Raw genomic sequence first — 21076 nt, 5'->3', positions numbered from 1 at the left:
TGTCCACATGTATTTTTATTTGGGTTATTAAAAAAAATACAAACTTTTCTAATTTTAACAATTATAATATGAATTTTTTATCCTTAACCTATACAAACTTTCTATTTGATAATAATTCTAACACGACGTTAAATTTTTCGTTAATTTGGACGGAATTGAGGTCATAAAAGGCACCGACAACCCTAATCGAGGGAAGAGCGACAGCGACCCCAATCGGGGGAAGGCGACGGCGACCCCAATCGGATGTAGCCGGAATGGATGCCCCATCTCCGTAATCGGGAGAATCCTCAAATTAACGGGTGGAGCCACGATCCGGCCATCAATTGAGATCTCGATTCTGTCCAAATTAACGAAAAATTTAACGTCGTGCTAAAATTATTATGAAATCGAAAATTTGTATATTTTTAGATTAAAAAAAGTTCGTATTAGGATTATTAAAATGTGAAAAATTTATATTTTTTTTCTTATTAACCTTATTTTTCTTTTGGAGAAAAAAAAAACAGAGGGAGCGATGTGTTTCAACGGTAGCATGTACAATCTATACGCTCTGCATGGACCTGAAACATTCAATGATTGATATTCGCCGATCAGATCGGATGCAGCCCGAGAACCGGAGCCAGAAGCACCATCTTTTCTTCAAGAAGGAGAGCGGCAAAAACCGGATGCTTGGGAAAATGCAAACAGCTCTTGCCAGCTCTCCTGGGCTGCCCTGCCCTTCCCTGCTCCCATACGCAGTCCACAGTGAAACTTAAAAAAGCAGATTTGATCTCTCTACCTCTTTTCCTTGGAAAGAGGACTACGCAGAATGTCTGCCCAGCATGATCCTCGGCCTCACCTCGACTCCTTTTGAATATTTCAATGTCATGAGAGAAATTTCCATGAAGCTGTTATCTTCTTAAGAGGAAGATACCTAGCAAAGAGGTTGTCTAATGGTTGAAAGAGTGCGATGCCGTGCAGTGATATATTTGAAAGTTCGATTTTTGCCAGTAGAATCTTTCCGTGACACTTTCTATTTAACTTTAATTCCTTGGGGGTGGCATTTAGAGTGGGCTGTCCTATCGACGTATGCCTGCCAGTCTGACTCGAGTCTTCCCTCTTTGTCTTCTTCCTCCTCCCCCGCATAAACAAGTTGACAAAAAGATACAAACTTGCTGTTGAAAAAAGAGGGAGAAGGAAGCCCATTGGATCTCTGTTCATCCCTCCCAGTCACATTCCACACAACGCTCAAAATCAAGAGAGTGCAACCAAAAGCAAGAATTTGAGTCAGAATCATGAAAAGGCTCAACAGCTCGGGAGACCCTTCTGCTCCATTGGTCTCTCTCCAGTCAACGAAAGGTAAGACACTGAACCCTTCTCTCTGGATGAATTGAAGCTATATATACATATATACATGCGTGTGTATGTGTGTGTGATTTTGTTGTTTGTTTCAGAGGAGAATGGAAGGAAGAAGGCCCAAATCTACACCAGGGAGTTTCGACCAATGCTGGACAGTTTGGACCGGGAAGAGTGCGGGGACGAGGTCGGGCCGGTCGGGGACAAGAAGCGGCGGCTCGGCTTGCATCAGGTGAAGGCGCTGGAGAAGAACTTCGAGGTCGAGAACAAGCTGGAGCCCGACAGGAAGGCCAAGCTAGCCGAAGAGTTGGGGCTGCAGCCGCGGCAGGTCGCGATTTGGTTCCAGAACCGGCGTGCCCGTTACAAGACCAAGCAACTGGAGAGGGATTACAGCATCCTGCGAGCGAATTACGATTCCCTCAAGCTCGATTACGACAATCTCGAGCAAGAGAAAGAAGCTCTTGATGCGGAGGTAGGGCTCTGGGCTATACATTTGGACCCGGAAAAAAATTTTCAGCTTTGCTTTTCGGAAAGATAAGATTTTGAGGCAAAGTACACGTTTGATTGCATTCTTATACTAGTCATTGGATCGGAGCGTTATTTTTTCAACTCCGAGTGATCTGAACGATAAGCCAAGATTCATCCCGACCTTGATTCGATGTTGGAACTGATCTTTCATTCCATTTGAATGCAGCTGAGAGAGCTAAAACTAAAGCTCCATAAACGAAATGTGGGCGGACATGATTCGAGTTCAGTTCCTGCAGAAGATTCGCCGGTATCTGATTCCGCGAACAATGCATCGGTCGGTGACAACAACGCTATCGGGATTATACCTGAACCCTTCGGCGAGATAAAGGAAGAGGACCCGAACTCGAACCTTGGAGAGCCTTTCGTTTCGAGCTCGTCTTTCTACAATCCTCCAGCACACCAGATGCTCAGCTGGATTCAGTTCTCGGGTCTGAGGTCGATGAAGATGGATGAGCAGCAGGAATTTGAGGGCGCAGAGGAGTCCTGCGATATCTTCTCAGTGGACCAAGCTCCTACCCGGCACTGGTACTTCCCATAGCAGCAACCGAAAATCCGCCCGTGGTTTCACCTGATGTTATCGATGAAAAATCATCTGTAAAATCTCATAGTACTGCCCCGTATGGGAATAATTTGCCGATTCAAAGGTGACATGCTTCAATCTCAATCTCACATAACAGAAGCAGCAGTCATCTGTATCTTATGTGGGAGCTGCAAGTCCTGCATATTGTCCTAGATATTAGATCTCAATGTTAGTATAGATCAACACCGTCTCTTCCGAGCAATTTTGATGAATTGCTGGACAATTCTCTGAATGAGAAAGAATCCTTGCATTTTGCTTCCGGAATCGACTCAGTAGGACTTGTTAAGAAATCGACATACTCATCTAACGAGCAAGGTTAACAGTCCGTGGTGGACTATTTTATCTTAAAATTTCGCAGAACTTGGATTCTGAATAGTGGAAAGTTCCGGTCTTTGGCCTGTCGCCTTCACACGTGCGTGCTGATGTGCCGACATATGCAACTAAGAAAGTTTCAAGTTAGATTTTGTGCACGAGTGTTCGATAATTTGGATCCACGATCAATCTTTTCAGATGAGATAATTATCAGCTGGAGGAAAATGTGAAGTTGAGGTTTCAATAGATACATGTGGTTGGGTTGGTGACCTTTACGATTCTAAGCATAATTAGGGAGGGTGGTCTTTCAGCTCGGGGAGTAGCTTCATCATCTTAAATACCATACTCCATTTGTTACATCCAACTGCTATGATCGAACTTTCAAGATTTAGAGGAATCGAAGTGAAAGACCTATTTTTTTACATCCGATCCCCTTGAAGAACCTCTCAAAATGGAGTAGGACACTGCTCCGATCTTTCCTCATCGGTGCCACAGACTTGTAGACCAATGCGTCCGTTTAGACAAGAATCAAATCGAAACAATTGCAATTTTCATGGAGATCGACAGGATATCTGATCGATTAGAAGGTGATTAATTGACTAAAGCAATGCAAAATAGGCATACATTCATATATATGGAGGAGGGGAGGAGACAAAGTCGTTTTCGAGCTTTCGAGGTCGCAATCAAACTTTTGCCACTTTCGCCGAAGAAAGAGACGAACCACAAAAGCTGCTGGAGACGACTCCTCAGCTAATAAAATCCCGTCTCCACTGTCAAAACTGGCGGGACCCCCCCCCCACTGTCATCCATGTTTGACCGTTGATTCCTCCCCCTCCATCTATCGGAGCCTTCATCCCCAACAAGAAACCGCAGCTGGCAAATTTTTTGATTAGATCACGACATGCTTTTAATTTATCGATTGAAATTGTTCCATACAATACTTCAACATCAATTTATTCTGATCACGAAGTCATTGTTTGGAGTTCACTTACAAGTCTGCCCCCATACGATCTGTGAAACTGAGGCCTATTGTTGTCTGGATCGCGACCGAATGGTTAAGAATCATAAGAAGCTATGTGTTTCCCCCTCCTTTCAATCTTCTCCATATACGAACGGCACTTTAGGACTTCATTGTGGGATTCTCTTAGTAGTTAGCAATCATTCCCATGCTCAAATATGAAGTCCAAGTCGGTGCGTGCATTAGTGTTCCCTTACATCGTATTAGGGCAAAAAAGTGTAACTCGGGTTGGTGCATAGGCCACAAGATTTCACTAATTAATCTACCAAAAGGGCTACACGAACCTTTTTCCCAAATTTGGCTTCCTCTCTAGGGGAAACCAAAAGCCCAAAATATGAAGCAAACCTCCTAACATTATGATAGGTGAAGTCAAACAACTCGCCCTCAACTATGAATTCAAAGAAACCGTTCTTAAGATCGATCACCCCTTGATGTGGAGCGTCAATCATCTCGGACAAGGATGCCCCCTGTCCAACAAATAATGAATCGCTGATAAGGCCTCCAGGAATAGACCTGGCCCATGGAAACCAAAAATATTGACATATAACTAATTTGGATCAATTCAAGTGATTCAATGCATGTATTCTTCAAGAGCGATCTTGAGTTCGAGTATTATAAATGGAAAAGCTCCTCAACCGGAAGAACTTTCGCCTCTTGCACGGAATGGCCTTGCTCGAATTTAAATTAGTCGAAACGCATTGGACTTTTGGATAACAATGGTTCATTGTATAAAACGATGATATTATGAAATTAAGCCTCACCTAAGATTTCATACTCGGCCTGCCCCAATTCTCATAAGAAGCCCAGTCCATTTGTTGGGCCCAGTAAAGAGGTTCTTCTACCTCTCTCTTTTCGTCCGTCTCCCCGCTCCTCACTCTGCAAGCAAGAACTTCGCCCCAACGCCATAGACGCCGAGCAGGTACGAGCTTCCATTGCACCAGTGGCTTTAGTTTCATATGTTGCTTGATCTTTCCAAGTTGCAGAAAGCTTCGGTTTTTTTTTTTTTTTTTTTTCCCTTTTCCCAGTTTGGTGAATTTCCAGCAAACCTCGTCTGGTTGTTCCTGCCACGTTCTTGGTTTTTGGCTTAATTTTCTGTTCATGCCCGTATTAATGCTTGACGGAACGTTTTTGGAAAAGTGAAGCGTTGTTCTTCGCATATTTAGGTATAAAAATGCTTTCTTAAAACTGTGTGTATGATTTTATGTCTCGATTTGGTGGACACTTATTTCTACTTAGAAACTCGATTTTGACGGCGTCTTTAGATATGAGTGTGTTTTGAGGCCCAGTAATCTCTTTATTGTCCGGCATCTTCCTACTTTTCTTCCATCATTTCAAAGTTCAATTATTTGATCACAGAATCAGGTGATCATGTACGGGTTAAGCAGAAGATTGCTGGTGTTTCAGAGAGGGTTGCATGCATTATCTGAGAATAGGAATGGCCCAAGTGAGAGCTTGAGGAGAAAGGTTGCTGAGATGGAAAAGTTCAAGAAGAAGAGAAACCCCAGAAAAGATCAGCTTTTTGTGCAAGTTCCGGAGTCCCTATCGTTCCTTGACACTGCAACAGCGCCAATGATCTTCACTGCAGTTGGAATTGCTCTTTTTGCAAAGATTCTCATGATGGTATAAAAACTGATCCATCAGTATGGTTCTCTGCAAAATTAAAATGTTATGTGGTAGATTTGCTTTTCTCTTACTTCCTGCTAGAAAACTCTGTGGCTCAATGGTAATGAGATGGCTGTATTGAGATGTTCTATCTAACAATTAGGTTGTACTGCCTCGAGAATAATTTTTCTGTCTGCAAATCATATTACCTTATTAGCACGATGGCGATCTTTTCATCTAATTAGCATGTTCGGCCATGAGTGTTTACCGTACAATTGTCCCGCTGATCATTGACATGGAGGTCGTATGAATTTTATTCTCTCCACTAAGATAGATTTTTTAGTCAAGGATTTGCTAGGGCTTTACACAACGTTCTGTTATTAAAAATTGAGCGCCTCTGCATGTACATTCTTTGGAAGGCATGCAAAGTTCTCATGTTCTCTAAAGATGAACTATTAGGATTATCGAACTATTTAATCTGGTGCTTTTCTGTTCGTCGTTCATTGGGTTTTGTAATTTCTACCTCACGTGAACTCTTTAGTTGAAACAGAGTTTAGCCAAGGACGGATAGATGGACAATTAATTAGTACATGTGTTCTCCCTTCTCTGAGTTCCTTTTTTTTGTTTTTTTGGTTTAAATGCGCTTCTCTGAGTTCCTTTGTTTTTTATTATTGTGTGGCTAGTGTGTAATATGATCAGTATCTTCTCTGCACCTGCAGTATGACGATTCGAAATCTCAAGAGATGATTGAGAGGAAAATAAAGAATGCTCCAGCTGGTCAAGGCACGGTCAGGATGCTCACTCGTGAAGAGTGGGAACGAATAAGAGAGGAGAGGCCGAGAACTCCATTTGAGTCCAAGCTTGCTCGTCCAAATGCAAGAATAAGAACTGGAGAACCATTGTGCACGGTAAGGAGGATATATTCACTTCTGTTGAAGAGCTCACCATGATGAACCGATTGGTGTTTTTAAAAGAGCTGAGAATGCAATACTGGTTGACACATCATAGGTCATTTTCGAATTCAGCAAGGCTGTTGAATTTCCAGTGTGGCATTTTCTGGTACCCTTCTTGGGTCCATACTCGAGCAATTTAGAAGCCCTATAAGGGGATTGCTGATTTGAATCATATGTTGCTTTCAGAATGCTAGACCTCTTGAACATCAAAACAGTTGCCCCCCCCCCCCCCCCCCCCCCCCCCCACCCAACAACAAAACAAAAAAAAGGAACATCAAATCATGTTGAATTACTTATACGACAAGTTTTCTTTCAATCATTTCATCCTCAAGAAAATATGGTCGTTATTGGTCCCCTTCACTGCCTTAATCTTCTTTTTTATGGAGCAATAGTATGATATAGATTGGCTCACTTTGTGCTCTATGTGTCATACCCTCTCTTGTTGTATACCTTGCAGGAGGATTTGAAGGATTGGACGATTGATGTGTTCACTGATGCACTTGCTCGAGCAGAAGAAAGTGTTCCTAATTCAAGATGACTTCAATCTGATTTGTACTTATCCTGTACATTGCAGTAATGTAAGGTCCTTTTCAAGAGTAGACTGTCCATGTAGTTTACTCGCCTAGTAAATTCTTGGATAACTGATAAGTCCATGAAGGTAGAAAAATGCAGGTCACACATTTGATGTATAAAATTTCTCGAGGTCGAATTTGATGTCTACTTAATTTTTCAAGGTTAATTTGATGTATACTTAATCCCTCAATGTTCAATTTGATGTAAAAAATTTCTTAAGGTGGAATATGATGTACACTTAATCTCTCAAGGCTCTTAAGGTTCAATTTGATGTAAAAAATTTATTAAGATTGAATTTGATGTACACTTAATTTTTCAAGATTCAATTTGATGTAAAAAAATTTTGAATTCGGATTTGATGTATATTTAATTTACTAAGATTTAATTTGATGTAGAAAATTTGTTGTGACAAGCCAATTAACAGTTGAAATGACGGGAATCGACAGCACTGTTAGATGAGAAATTAATGTAATATAGGTTTATGTTCACATTGATTGTTTAAGACAAGCTAGTTTGGTATTGACATGCAATAAAATGGTTGTGTTGACTAATCAGTCATGATTGCCTTGTAAACTGGCGGTTACTTTGTTGGGCCCTAGAAGAGTCGTGTTCAGATCGCGCCTTTTGAGGAAAATGCAACTATTTATTTGGGTGGACACGTGCTAACAGCTGTCACGACAATAAGGACATTATGAAATGCCAAGACATTTGTTACGTGCGATAGGAGTGTGTTTGTTTTATAAATGGATTAATTACCTAAAAATATACAAATTTTACATATTTTTTCAATTTTAGCACGAATTTTTTTTATTGACCTAAAAATGCACAAACTATACATCGGATATCAATTCTAACACGATGTCAAATTTTTCATTAGTTTAAACGAAAATTGCTGACATATGCAATCGATGACACGTGATTAAAGATGATAGGTCGAGGGGCACCATCTATGGTCATTGGAGACCCCAATTCGGTGTGGGGGGGGGGGGGGGGGGGGGTGGGATGGCTAGGATTAAGGCCCCCACCTCCAACCACCGCCCTCCCTCGATTTTCCTTTCTTATTTTATTTTATTTTTCTAGAAATTTTTTTTATTAAGAAATGTCTGTGGTCCCATTTGACCTATCATCTTTAGTCACGTATCATCGGTAACATATGTCCGCAATTTCTGTTCAAATTAATGAAAAATTTGACTCCGCGTTAGAATTAACATCAAATAGATAGTTTGTGCATATTTAGGTCAAGGAAAAAAGTTCGTGCTAGAATTGAAAAAATGTGTAAAGTTAGTGCATTTTTAGGCAATTAACCCTTTTATAAATAATATTCAACTTAATTCAATTTTATTTATCTTTAATTCAACATTATAATCATTATTTTTTTATTTTTTAAATATTTTTAACCATTTAATTTAATTTTTAATATTAAATTTTATCAACTATTCATTAGTTTTTCGCGATTCAACAACATAATCATTACTTAATCATTATTTTATCTCAATTATTTATTACTTTTTTACACTTTTTCTCATAATTCAACAATACAATCATTACAAATAAATGAAAATCAAAACTCAATTTAATTCAACTTTCAATCAAAACGCACTCTTAACGGTTCAAATATTTGTGATTGGAAGTTTTACTTTTGAAGAAGTACCTCTTCAAATATGATCAAATTTCATACTATTATTGGAATTCTTTCTCAATTCAACGTATTTTGGCTAAATAGTTGAGTCGAGTTGAGTTTTGGTTTTAATTGATTTGTAATGATTGTATTATTAAATTATGAGAAAATGTGTGAAAAAGTAATGAATAATTGAGATAAAGTAATAGTTGCGTTGTTGAATTGTGGAAAAAATAATAAATAGTTGAGAGAATTTCGTATTAAAAATTGAATTGAATGGTTAAAAAAATTTTAAGAAAGAAAAAATGTAACAATTGTATTGTTGAATTGAAAATAAATAGAGTTGAGTTAAATTGAATTAAAAAAATTTCTAAATCCAAAAACACGACATGCAATAACAATTGTCATGATAAGTTGTATAAATGATATTTTTGTGCGTGCTTTCTTATAGCAGGTATTATCAACACGATCAATTAAGAAAGTTATCGTATCCATTGATTTAAGGACATTCAAATATGGCAATTGTTTTTTCCCACATATATGGCAATTAAAATCAACAAATATCCGGCCATTTTTCTTAAAAAAAGCGGATATCCCACTGCGCCGACCATCGGAGAAAAAGAAACTTGCCGCCGTTAAACAACGGAGCATCAGCCGCTCCGACTGCCATTACAATTAGAATAGGCAAAGGTAATCGTTAGACGGAGTCGGCGATCGTAGAACGAGGAATGCATCAATGTCACTTCCGTAACAGTCACCGGCACTGGCAGCGGCGAGTATGAATTGGACTTCAGGTGTACTCAATATGCTCCCGGCGCACGGTGGCCCAATGGTGCAACGCAGGCCCACCGTTATAATATTTTAACGGACCTGCATGCCGAGAGCACGAAGATAAAAGTCCCCACCTAAAATATCAACCGTCCGTTATCTTGCCCGCGGCAAAATATCTTAGCAGTTCGTTTTTCCCTTTTTTTGCCACTTTTTTTATTTTTATCAATTTCATGTAATAAACAATCAAAAATTTCACAATATATATTAATGAAACGGCGAAGGTACAGCAACTCTCTGCTCAAATTCCATGTGGCTCCGAAAGAGGACGTAGTAAAGCAAGATCTAGATTCATATAATCCTCTTGATGATAGATGCCGAACCCATGAAATGATTTTTTTGCGCTAGGAAAATCTTCTTTACTGACGTGCCAAACTGACAAATATCACACAAAGATGTCTATTGTAGCCTACAAAAAGCTCCACGCGATAGACGGTTTCGTTCGAATGAAATAGATGGCCATATGTTTCCTCTGGCCTACACACAACCTTGAAGTGCACCAAGTAGCTCGAGTACCACCTGCATTACATGTTGAAACCGTAAAAAAATGATAAGAAGCTTGGGGAGATATAGCACGAACTATGGAAATCCGGAAAGCTTGATATTTATCTTTCAGGACAAGCCCAAGCTCACGAAGAATGAAAAGCCTCAGTCTTGAAGCCAAAGAACCTGACGATCAGTTGGCACGTAATGAATACTGCGATTGTCTGTATAGATGTATGCTATTTCTCCTCAATCTACGTTCAGGGACAGGAAGGAGGGAAGCTATTTGACTGCAAAAGCAGCACAGGCAGAAGAAGCCTCGGCGATTAGGGATATGGGCTGACGAGCTTGGAGGCAAGCACCGATATCAAAGGGGTGCAACTCAGAACCGTCAAATATGAGATTTACACCGGGAAGGATCACTTCTCTGCTGTTTGCTTCATCTGAGTCTGCTTTCGTTGCACTCACTGACCCATATTCTTCGATGGGCCTCGTGGCTGCCTCATAAACAGGAGTCAATGCATATGATCTGCAACATCATCCCGAGAGTAGATTTATCAGAGATTTTCTCCGAATTGATAGTCAAACAGAGAAAATAATAACAATACATTTCCTGAAAAACATGTTGCATAAAATCCTTTTCTGCTATATGTTGTTTGTGTAACGAACAATTTTCATGAGAGCAACTTCCATTTCATTAATTAGGATGTGCACTGAGAAGAGAAAAGAAGGTTTACAAAGACAGACCTTAATATGCTACCATCGAAGCTCAGAACTTCAGTTCGGCATCTCTGGCGATTAGCGAGTTTCAGTCTCTGATGCTCACTGGAGGCACCGGTGATCGGAGAAGATGGGTCCACGAGTGGGTTCCACCTTCCACTGGCGTAATTAATGAGCTGTTTTGTAGACTCCTTTGCTTGTTCCTTCTGGTAAAGAAGTTTTGCAGATGGACCTGTCGCTTGGTACTCTGCACAAATTTCACGTAACTTTTTCCGTAGACTTTGCATAGCATCGTGATGCTCACTTACTGAATCTGTTTGAAGTAAGTGAGATGAAACAACCCTTTTACATATACTGTTGCACAACTTTGGACTGAAGAGTGGGACCCCAAATTCCACGCTCAGAGGGACCCACTCATACTTGTCATCATCGGGAGAAAAACGTTCTGAGTCTCTTGCTTTGAAAAGTTTTAGCAGGCGAATGTACCCGATTGTCCACAAGTCTATCTTTTCTGTCAGTTCTCTCAGCAGAGCATTCAACTTTGAACACTCTCCAGGAGACAGTCCCAGTTCCTCACCAATGTAAGCAACTGAACCGTCAAAGTTCTTCAGAGGCAATGGAACATCAAGGGTTACAGCTTTACCAGAATCATCGAGATCATACCTACTTAGGGGCTGAACCAGTACAGCGGAGTGCTTCAGAAGAGAGTTTATACAGTGTAAGAGCACGCTTCCCTTCACTAGATTTCCTTCAAACTTACCGCCCAGACCGCCTACAGTAGACCCATCCCAGGACCATATAAGAGCTTTCTCACATCCTGCTAGTGGAGCAGGAAGCAAGCGTAAGCATTGTCCCTTCATCAAAACAACAGAAAGGGGCCCACTAGCCACCGTTGAATATAGTACCAACTTCATCCAAGGTGTCATGGATGAGTACGATGGGGGACCAAAATGAATTGGACCGGTGGACCCGGGAAGAATGGATGATAAGGGAAGTGGGACCATATCTATGAGCAAATCATAGTCTCGGAGAAACAACCGATCTAAAGTAGCTGGGGCAAGAGAGGCCAAGCTTTCACAGCGAAGGATATCTACCCGATAATTCTTTCTCCTCCTCGAAGTACCCTTTCCAGTGTCCACACCTTCAACTGGTACCGTCCTATTCTCGTTTTGGGCATTTGGGTCAGAGCTAGCGATCTCATTTAAGCAGCTACTATCGACTTCAGATGCATTGCTTGCAGTTGAGGACTCGTCACCAGTTCTTGCAGCTGAGGGCTCTTCTAAGATCGAGGAACCTGCTTCAGTTGCTTCAGGTTTTAAGGAATCGTCGCCTTCCAAACCATTTTCTTTAGTACTAGTGTTTCCCGATTTGTCAGACAAAGAGATGTCTGCCACAAGAGAAACAGTGGTGTCATCGGTTGAGGGCAAATCTTCCAACGTATTGCAGACTTTCTCCAAGCTCGCATCAGCAGTGACACCCCCAGATTGCAAACACTCCAGAACACAACGGAGGCTAAAGGCGTGGTTTGCAAATTCCTGCAGTTCTCCCTCAAACTTTGCTCCTTCCAATGTGCTCAGATCCTTACAGAGATCTGCTATGCTTCCATGACCCAATTTCCCTGCTTCGTATAGTGTTACGGCATGGGATTTCAAGCCTGAATAATTTAAAAGACGACAAAAACTGTATCAGATTAATGGATCGAGTAAGTGAATCCATTGAAAATGTACATCAAAATATAAAAGAAGGCAATTGAAGTCATAATCAAAAGTATTCCCTTTGGTATTCTACCAGATAAAAGATACATCACTGATACTTCAATGGAGGGCCAAAGGACGAAACGACAAATCAGAATAACATGTAGATTTATAGATGTACTGCAACGGAAGAATAGATCAATTGAATATGTCTTCCAGCACATGATAAGTCTCAATATGTTGCAACTGCTGCTCATTTGTAGTATATGATAAACAGCTCATGTAGCGCAAATTACTTCATCAGTTTTCATATTTTCTCAATGATTCCAGCACTTGGTGTTCTTTATTCATACATAAATACATACATATATACATAAATAAATACATATATATAAAACCTATATCACTTTGAGTTGCATGAAACCAACTTTTGATGGAAGATATCACAATAACAAAGTTCAAGTTTAAATTCATATTTCAAGTTTATAAGCGCGCCAAATATCAATTGAACCTCCCCCTCTTAAGATTTTTTCATAAGTAAGCCAATGGTTAGCCACAAAAAAGGAAGGGAAAAGAAAAAAAAAACTCAAGTTGACTTCTTCCGGAGCATGAGCTTTTCATCAATGTTATTTCCACACATCAACTATGGGAAAAAAGTGTAAAAGATCTCAATGAGGTGAGGATGTCAGAATCAGGACCGCCTCCAAGAAAAGAACAAACAGCATGAATGGGGTGATTGGAAAGTTGAAGTTTATGAGCAGGAGACAAGCTGCGCATAACATTTGGTATTTACTCAGATGGGCAACATTGCAAAAGAAAAGACGCTCAGTAGTGGGGCAAACCTGGTGAAACAGATCCCATCATGAGATAGGATGTGATATTAGCATCAACAATAAAAGCAACACGAACATGCTCAGAGGCAGGCTTATTGTTGTCTGACAAAAAAACTTCTCCCTGCTGAGAAGTATCGCCATCTGTTAAAATGCTTTCCGCACCAGTACTGAAAGCATCTTCATCAGTGCGAGCAGTTCTCGGAGAGCCTGGGATGCTTCTCTCTTGAAGAACAGAAGCTGGATCAATTACTTTTACTGCCCATCCTAGTCTGCAAGCAAAAGATGCAGCAGCTTGCAACTGCTGAAGATCAGCCTGTAGAGTTGTTGCTAATTCAGCCACAGTTGCATTCTCGCTTGAAACAACGAACACAGCATAGAGCAATCTAGAAAAATGGACTTATCAGTGTGAGAATGTCAACAAGAGCTATTGAAATATAGTAAGCGTTTGGGGTTTGAAATGACAGGTCACTTACTCCTCGATGGGATCTTCATAAGACTGCTCTCTGTTTGAAACAAATCCCTCGAGCCTGGAAACTGAAATGCACGAGTATTCAAATAAGAACACAATGGAAGTACATGGAAAGTTCTTCACTGCAACTCTTTTCTAGAGGAATAGCAAAAGCTCAAACAACAGAAAGTACAAACAATGAAAAGAAACATCAAGATACCATGCTAAATAATCTATAAATCTAAATTGAGTGCTCAAAGGATATTAAGCAATTTCTCTTTAAGGCAAACAAGAAATTTTCCCTAATACACAGCAACTAGACAATAACAATACTCTGGAGCCATAGTCCAGAATAAAGTGCGAAAACAGAAAATCATTAGTGTACATGTTGATTCAGAAAATTTTATTTAGAGATCATCTAGAATAAGATAGTTATAGGTCTAACTCTTCATAGGGAGAAGGAATAAAAATTAGCTTCAGCTAGCAGAAATTCAACAGTTTTTCGGAATTGAGTAAATATGCTACCTTTAAATCGGTCTTCGGGATATACTGGGACATCAAAGTAGATTAGGCTCCGCTGGTATAAACCTTTTATGACATTAGGATCAAATAAAATATATGCATTCGCTTCTTCCTTGCAGATTTTATCTATTGTTGCCATTTCCTCTTCTGAGAGTTTCTGTTGGAAATAAGAAAAGAAGAGAGAGAGACGTAAGTGCTCATCCATCAGTAAGAAAAAAATAATAAATGACCTTAATATTACAAAGAATAGGAAAATAATTTACACCTAAGCGAATCTTGCATATGATATGCTAGCAAAATTATCTAATGATAATAGGATCATCCTATATCATTGATGATAACTCCATAAGAGGCTATTAGACGCAATACCTTAAATTCTTCAAGGGTGAAGTTGACGAGGCATATTCCCCACCAAGGTTCAATAGTAAACTCCACAGGTTGTGTCGGCAACAATTCTTTGGCAATTGACTTGTTTAACTTCCACATGATTTTCTGTACAGCTCCAAGCGAATGAATAATAAGAAAATATAGCTCGGTCGTATCCTCAGATCAGATGTCATGTTCAGGATACAGATGAATGAGAACAGAAAGGCTAGATGAAATCATATTTAAAATCAACATAATGAAGCACACATCAAAAAGTACGCAGAGAAAGAAAACATATCATGGAGAGAATCATATAGCATCCACTCAATTCCTCAAAAGGAGGCCTGTCACATGAGGAAGATCCTCACAAGATTAGGAAATTGGCCATTACATATACAAGATTAAGATCAGCAATTAGCAGATTTGAGAGATAGCAAATGAGCAAAATCCTACAAATGTGACAATCGATCGTGTGCAGAAAATTCAGGAGTTGTTTGCTTAGTCTCTCACCTATAGAGACATTAACTCATAACCTCCACCCATAGAAGATAATATCGATCCCTTCTACTCTAAATAGATTCTGGCATGCAATAGTCCATAAAACCAAAAGAAAGAACTTTCATAGACAGTTAAATTTCCAAAACAAAACATGGCAACTACTGCATTATAGGGCACAGAATAAAATTCAACCAACTCGATACCTTGGATCTGCATTTGTTCATGATATCAATAAATTCATTCCTCCCTATTCCCGTCAGCCGCAAAGCATCTGCGGCGCTAAAATTCGGTATGCTGTCGTAAGGTTGCTCTGCAAATCATGCAGCATGCATAATATCCTGAGTGAGAAAGCATAAAACAAGCTCTCAAACTTAAAGCAGAAGCCATACAGTAGTAAACATAGAATATTTAGTGCACAGTATAACAACTAAATCTTGATGAATTGAATACTTTCAGTCATAAGTAGGCTAAAGCATATAGATGGGAGGATCACTTTCCATTTATCACTTACAGAAGACAGAATTTTAAGGTCATTAAATGGGAATCAACTCTTTAGAAGGCTAAATTTGTTCAGATCGGTGGAAAAGAATAAGTCTTACCATTTTTCATGACCTCAAATATCATATCACAGTAATATCTGAAAGGTGATATCCTCATGACACGGCAAACATACTCCGCAAGGTGGTAAGGGAACAACTGCAAATCAATAAATGGAAAAAAACAAATGCAAAATACTGCAGATGAGAATCAACTTTAACAGTAACAGCATCTACAAATTTCACACTGAACATGTATTTGACTCTGCGTAATCAACATGCGAATTGAGTCCTCAGTCACTTGATGCAAAATAAATGGGGGTATATGCACGTCTCAGCAGTTCATTTCAAATAGTTCTTTCTCAAAAGTGAATGTCAAAAAATTGAAAATGCCCTTTTTTTTCAAAATTGAATTGATAAATATAATGTGCTGTGCATAATCTACTCAAAAAAATAATGTGCTACGCTTAGTAGCCAAAGTCTACTAGTGAAAATAAAAGATTAGCACTTCAGAGTGAATCAAGAACCCTCCAAGATAACAGCACTACAAGATCTACGACCATGAAATCTACATCTTGATATCTTGAAAGGTGATTAAAGCACAACACACCGCCAAGTTCTTTCGGAGGTACCGCATCATGTCCTCATAATATTCACTTTCCTTGCAGACTTTGCGAGCAAAACAGGTATTCCACTGCAGTCTCTTCTTCATACAATGTTCAATTATCCTACATCATTAAGAGAAAGGAAAATAATACCATGTCAACCAAAAGGCATGCAAAGAAACAGATAAAAGCAAATCAATGGGTCAGAAATACCAACAAGTATCACTGTTAAAACCACACCAGGCGCTGGCCTTACACTATTTGCTAAGTCTAATCAAAGTAAAATTAGCCAAATTAAAATGCAGCAGATCTTGTTCCACAGCTTTAGGAGAAATCCAATTATACCAGCCCCAAGTCTAAAGCTTCCCTCAAAATCACTTATCAAAAATAAAAAAGCTTTCCTCGAACGCTTCAAAAACACTGCAAATGGATTGTGCCATGGGCTTTTGCTTAGACATATTAAATGATGCCTCCGCATATCAGCAGAAACCCGAGAAAGTACTGGCCGCGACACTGACCTCCTGTGCCATTCTTCTTTGGAAGAAAGAGTGGCTTGAAGGCGTTTAGGGAGACTCTCCCAGGGGCATTCCTCCTTGATTGCTTTCCATATCAACTGCTCCTCGACAGTGGCAGGAGCCCTCTGCATTTTGACCGGTTCACTTTATCTTCGCCCCCTGAAAACCAAACCATGGTACCATCAGCAACTGAACGCGGAACAGATCAAAGGATCGGAGAAAAGCATTTCATGACAGTTGATCCGCAGAAAGAAGCACCGACAAGATATATACCCAAAATATCAAGAAACAGCCGTGCGTGAAGAACAGATCACCTTGAAAATCTTGCAAGTCTTGCCTCAGCAAAGAAACGCCTACTGAGTCCGAACCATACACATTCACTCCAGTGAACTCTGAGCTGAAAATATGACCCAGTCAGAATCCTCACGGTAGTGAACACTGAGCTGAAAACAAATTCAAGCACCGGCAATTAACTAGGAATCCATGCTGCTCATTAGACGCTGCCAACAGCTAAAGCAAGCATCACCAAATGCAAACATATCCGAGCAAAGCAGCTCGAATTCCTGCTGACCACGGAAACACGGAGCTTTCTATCACAAAATTGCCGCGATTGTTCTCGATTCCTACGGTAAAATGGCAGAATTAAAGGAAATCGGAGCGCACCTTAAACCTCGCGGCTGTGCGGATCAGAGGAGAAGGGACGAAGTGTCGGTGCGATCTGTGAGATTAGAAAAGTTCAAGAGCTCAGCTCATTGCAAATTTTTGCATGGTCGCCGTTGATGACAGAGCTCCCAGGTCCGAGATGTCGGAGAAGGGGAACGTTGCGCGCTAATCAGTCGTCCGTCGGGGCCGTCCTGTTCGACCCGACCCGGAAAGGCCCAATACATGGGCTCCTCCAATTGGGCATGCCCGGCCTGGCCCAGTAGAGGATCTCTCGTTTGATCCTTCAGTATGAGCCCATATTCTCTTCTTCAAAATAAATTAAAAGATGGATTTCACCCTTATTCATTTTTTGCCTTTACATTTTTCTGGGGGAACACTTGTATGTGTTCCTTCTCTCGTTAAGCTCGGGGATATATTGCTGTCAAAAGCAAGCTCTGAATATCTCAATTCACTAACTAAGCAAATCTAAAAACGACTTAATTAAGCAGGCTAATGAGCCGACGCCCTGCTGATATGATGCAAAATCCTTTAGTTGAAAAAAAGAAAATCTTAAATGGTCCTATTTCATAATCATGTCAAGAGGAATAATCAATAAAATCTTTACTTAATCGCATAATTAACGCTCAATATACTTATTTATTACGATTTAATTAATAATTTCTCACGTCGTGTAATAAGGTGTGATCATTAAAAAAAACTCTTCTTCTATTGAAGTCAGTTAGCTGCACACCGCACGTTCTCCACACAACTCCTAATCGACTCAATTTTGGTTGGCTGGAGATTCAGCAAACAGGTCGATTTCGTTTGATGCTCTTATGGAGCAATAAACTATATAATCGTTTGTTCTTTTTGGACTTTGGGGTTATGGAGTGCCGTGATTTAAGGGGGTATCAATCAATGATTAGAAAGTGGAGAATCTTTACGGGGATCATAAATTCAACAAGTAAAAAGAATGATTTGCCAATCATAAACAAAAGCTGTATTATATTTATGTCCAGCTCCATAATTTATTTAAATTTAAATTATATTTTAAGCCGAACACATATATACATAGATCCAGCTAATTACCCGTACCTAAAGCTTAGGGAACACTGATCAAGTGGATTGTGATGGCTCACTGAACCTAGGATTAGATCCAATATGGATCTTTGAATTGTATCATCCTTTGGCCACATGCATTTTTATCTGAGTTAATAATAAAAATAAAATAAACTTTTCATATTTTTAACTATTTTAACATGAACTTTTTTAATTAACCTAAAAATATATAAACTTTCGATTTGATGACAATTCTAGCACGGCACCAAATTATCCGTTAATTTGAACGAAATCGAGGCCATAGAGGGCGTCAATGATTCCAATTGGGGGGGACGTAGAATGAAGGTCCTCACCCCTCAGAATCAAGAGAATGTCCAAATTAGGGATTCTCTCGATTCCAGCGGGTGGAGCCACGACCCTGACTATCACCCTCAATTGGGATCGTCGATGCCCTCTGTGGCCTCGATTTTGTTCAAATTAACGAAAAATTTAATGCCGTACTATAATTATTGTCAAATCGAAAATTTGTACATTTTTAAGTTAAGAAAAAAAGTTATTGTTAAAATTATTAAAATGTGAAACTTTTTTTTTATATTTTTCTTAATAACCCTTTTAAGGGTTATTTTTCTGTCAGGGAAAAAATGGAGGGGGTGATGAGTTTCAGCGGTAGCATGCACAATTTGTACACTCTGCATGGACCCGAAACGTTCAATGATTGATATTCGCCGATCAGATCGGATGCAGCCCGAGAACCGGAGCCGGAAGCTCCATCTTTTCTTCAAGAAATAGAGCGGCAAAAACCGTATGCTTGGGAAAATGCAAACAGCTATTGCCAGCTCTCCTGTGCTGCTCTGCTCTGCTCTGCTCTGCTATGCTATGCTCCCATACGCAGTCCCCAGTGAAACTTAAAAGAGCAGATTTGATCTCTCTACCTCTTTTCCTAGGAAAGAGGACTGTGCAGAATGTCTGCCCAACATGATCCTCGGCCTCACCCCGACTCCTTTCAAATATGTCAATGTCACGAGAGAAATTTCCATGAAGCTGTTATCTTTTTAAGAGGAAGATACCTACCAAAGAGGTTGTCTAATGGTTAAAAGAGTGCGATGCAGTGCAGTGATATATTTGAAGTTCGATTTTCGATACTTTCCGTTACACTTTCTATTTAACTTTAATTCCTTGGGGTTGGCATTGAGATTGGGCTGTCCAATCGACGTATGCCTGCCAGTCTGACTCGAGTCTTCCCTCTTTGTCTTCTTCCTCCTCCCCCCGCATAACAAGTTGACAAAATGATACAGACTTGCTGTTGAAAAAAGAGGGAGAAGGAAGGAAGCTCATTGGATCTCTGTTCATCCCCCCCCCCCCCCCCCCCCCAGTCATATTACGCACAACGCTCAAAATCGAGAGAGTGCAAGCAAAAGCAAGAATTTGAGTCAGAACCATGAAAAGGATCAACAGCTCAGGAGACCCTTCTGCTCAGTTGGTCTCTCTCCAGTCAACGAAAGGTGAGACAATGAACCCTTCTCTTTGAATGAATTGAAGCTATATATACATGTGTGTATTTGTGTGTGATTTTGTTTTTTGTTTCAGAGGAGAAAGGAAGGAAGAAGGCCCAAATCTACAGTAGGGAGTTTCAAGCAATGCTGGACAGTTTGGACCGGGAAGAGTGCGGGGACGAGCTCGGGCCGGTCGGGGACAAGAAGCGGCGGCTCAGCTTGCATCAGGTGAAGGCGCTGGAGAAGAACTTCGAGATCGAGAACAAGCTGGAGCCCGACAGGAAGGCCAAGCTAGCCGAAGAGTTGGGGCTGCAGCCGCGGCAGGTCGCGATTTGGTTCCAGAACCGGCGTGCCCGTAACAAGACCAAGCAACTGGAGAGGGATTACAGCATCCTGCAAGCAAATTACGATTCCCTCAAGCTCGATTACGACAATCTCGAGCAAGAGAAAGAAGCTCTTGATGCGGAGGTAGGGCTCTGGGCTATACATTTGGACGCGGAAAAATATTTTCGGCTTTGCTTGAGGCAAAGAACACGTTTGATTGCATTCTTATAATAGTCATTGGATTGGAGCGTGATTTTTTCAACTCTGAGTGATCTGAACGATAAGCCAAGATTCATCTCGACCTTGATTCGATGTTGGAACTGATCTTTCATTCCATTTGAATGCAGTTGAGAGAGCTAAAACTAAAGCTCCATCAACGAAATGTGGGCGGACATGATTCCAGTTCAGTTCCTGCAGAAGACTCGCCGGTTTCTGATTCCGCGAACAATGCATCAGTCAGTGACTACAACGCTATCGGGATTATGCCTGAACCCTTCGGCAAGATAAAGGAAGAGGACCCGAACTCGAACCCGGGAGAGCCTTTTGTTTCGAGCTCGTCTTTCTGCAATCCTCCAGCACACCAGATGCTCAGCTGGATTCAGTTCTCGGGTCTGAGGTCGATGAAGATGGATGAGCAGCAGGGATTTGAGGGCGCAGAGGAGTCCTGCGATATCTTCTCAGTGGACCAAGCTCCTACCCGGCACTGGTACTTCCCATAGCAGCAACCGAAAAGTCCCCCGTGGTTTCACTTTCACCTGATGTTATCGATGAAAAATCATCTGTAAAATCTCGTAGTACTGCCCTGTATGGGAATAATTTGCCAATTCAAAGGTGACATGGATCTTATGTGGGAGTTGCAAGTCCTGCAAATTGTCCTAGATATTAGATCTCAATGTTACTATAGATCAACATCGTCTCTTCCGAGCAATTTTGACGAACTGCTGGACAATTCTCTGAATGACAAAGAATCCTCGCATTTTGCTTCCGGAACCGA

The 21076-nt window shown here is 40.5% G+C and overlaps 4 protein-coding genes across 13 annotated transcripts; 3 read left to right on the top strand and 1 right to left on the bottom strand.

Annotated features, from left to right (window-relative positions):
* Positions 1-1031: 1031 nt before the first annotated feature.
* On the top strand, positions 1032-2699 carry LOC116193099 (homeobox-leucine zipper protein ATHB-6-like). Its single transcript, XM_031521860.1, has 3 exons — positions 1032-1335; positions 1431-1804; positions 2027-2699. Exons 1-3 carry the CDS (start codon positions 1272-1274, stop codon positions 2396-2398), a joined length of 810 nt encoding a protein of 269 aa, XP_031377720.1. The 5' UTR covers positions 1032-1271; the 3' UTR covers positions 2399-2699.
* Positions 2700-4537: 1838 nt separating this feature from the next.
* LOC116193101 lies at positions 4538-7117 on the top strand. Its single transcript, XM_031521863.1, has 4 exons — positions 4538-4689; positions 5127-5390; positions 6092-6280; positions 6783-7117. Exons 2-4 carry the CDS (start codon positions 5139-5141, stop codon positions 6861-6863), a joined length of 522 nt encoding a protein of 173 aa, XP_031377723.1. The 5' UTR covers positions 4538-4689; positions 5127-5138; the 3' UTR covers positions 6864-7117.
* Positions 7118-9610: 2493 nt separating this feature from the next.
* LOC116193096 (protein FAM91A1) lies at positions 9611-17383 on the bottom strand. 10 transcript variants are annotated; one of them, XR_004154201.1, is made up of 13 exons: positions 17228-17383; positions 16879-17007; positions 16568-16723; positions 16055-16172; positions 15508-15604; positions 15112-15218; positions 14414-14536; positions 14048-14201; positions 13548-13608; positions 13084-13457; positions 10575-12201; positions 10014-10356; positions 9611-9863 (listed from the first exon to the last, which is right to left on the bottom strand). XR_004154201.1 is itself a non-coding variant. In XM_031521855.1 (13 exons), exons 4-13 carry the CDS (start codon positions 16693-16695, stop codon positions 10110-10112), a joined length of 3036 nt encoding a protein of 1011 aa, XP_031377715.1. In that variant the 5' UTR covers positions 16696-16723; positions 16879-16961; positions 17028-17127; positions 17228-17374; the 3' UTR covers positions 9616-10109. The 10 variants fall into 10 exon arrangements, 9 of the variants coding, with proteins under 9 accessions (XP_031377715.1, XP_031377714.1, XP_031377716.1 ...); XM_031521855.1 differs by adding an exon at positions 17028-17127 and having other exon boundaries at positions 9616-10356; positions 16879-16961; positions 17228-17374; XM_031521854.1 differs by adding an exon at positions 17039-17127 and having other exon boundaries at positions 9616-10356; positions 16879-16961; positions 17228-17374.
* Positions 17384-19614: 2231 nt separating this feature from the next.
* On the top strand, positions 19615-21040 carry LOC116193100 (homeobox-leucine zipper protein ATHB-6-like). The gene is made up of 3 exons (XM_031521861.1): positions 19615-19767; positions 19853-20226; positions 20430-21040. The coding sequence occupies exons 1-3, from the start codon at positions 19704-19706 to the stop codon at positions 20799-20801; spliced, it is 810 nt and encodes a 269-aa protein (XP_031377721.1). The 5' UTR covers positions 19615-19703; the 3' UTR covers positions 20802-21040.
* Positions 21041-21076: the final 36 nt, after the last annotated feature.

The sequence above is a fragment of the Punica granatum genome, chromosome 1 (assembly GCF_007655135.1).
Source record: "Punica granatum isolate Tunisia-2019 chromosome 1, ASM765513v2, whole genome shotgun sequence".
In the NCBI taxonomy this organism is placed as follows: domain Eukaryota; kingdom Viridiplantae; phylum Streptophyta; class Magnoliopsida; order Myrtales; family Lythraceae; genus Punica; species Punica granatum.
The sequence above is the reverse complement of the archived record's forward strand: the minus strand, read 5'-3'. Positions and strand labels throughout refer to the sequence as shown.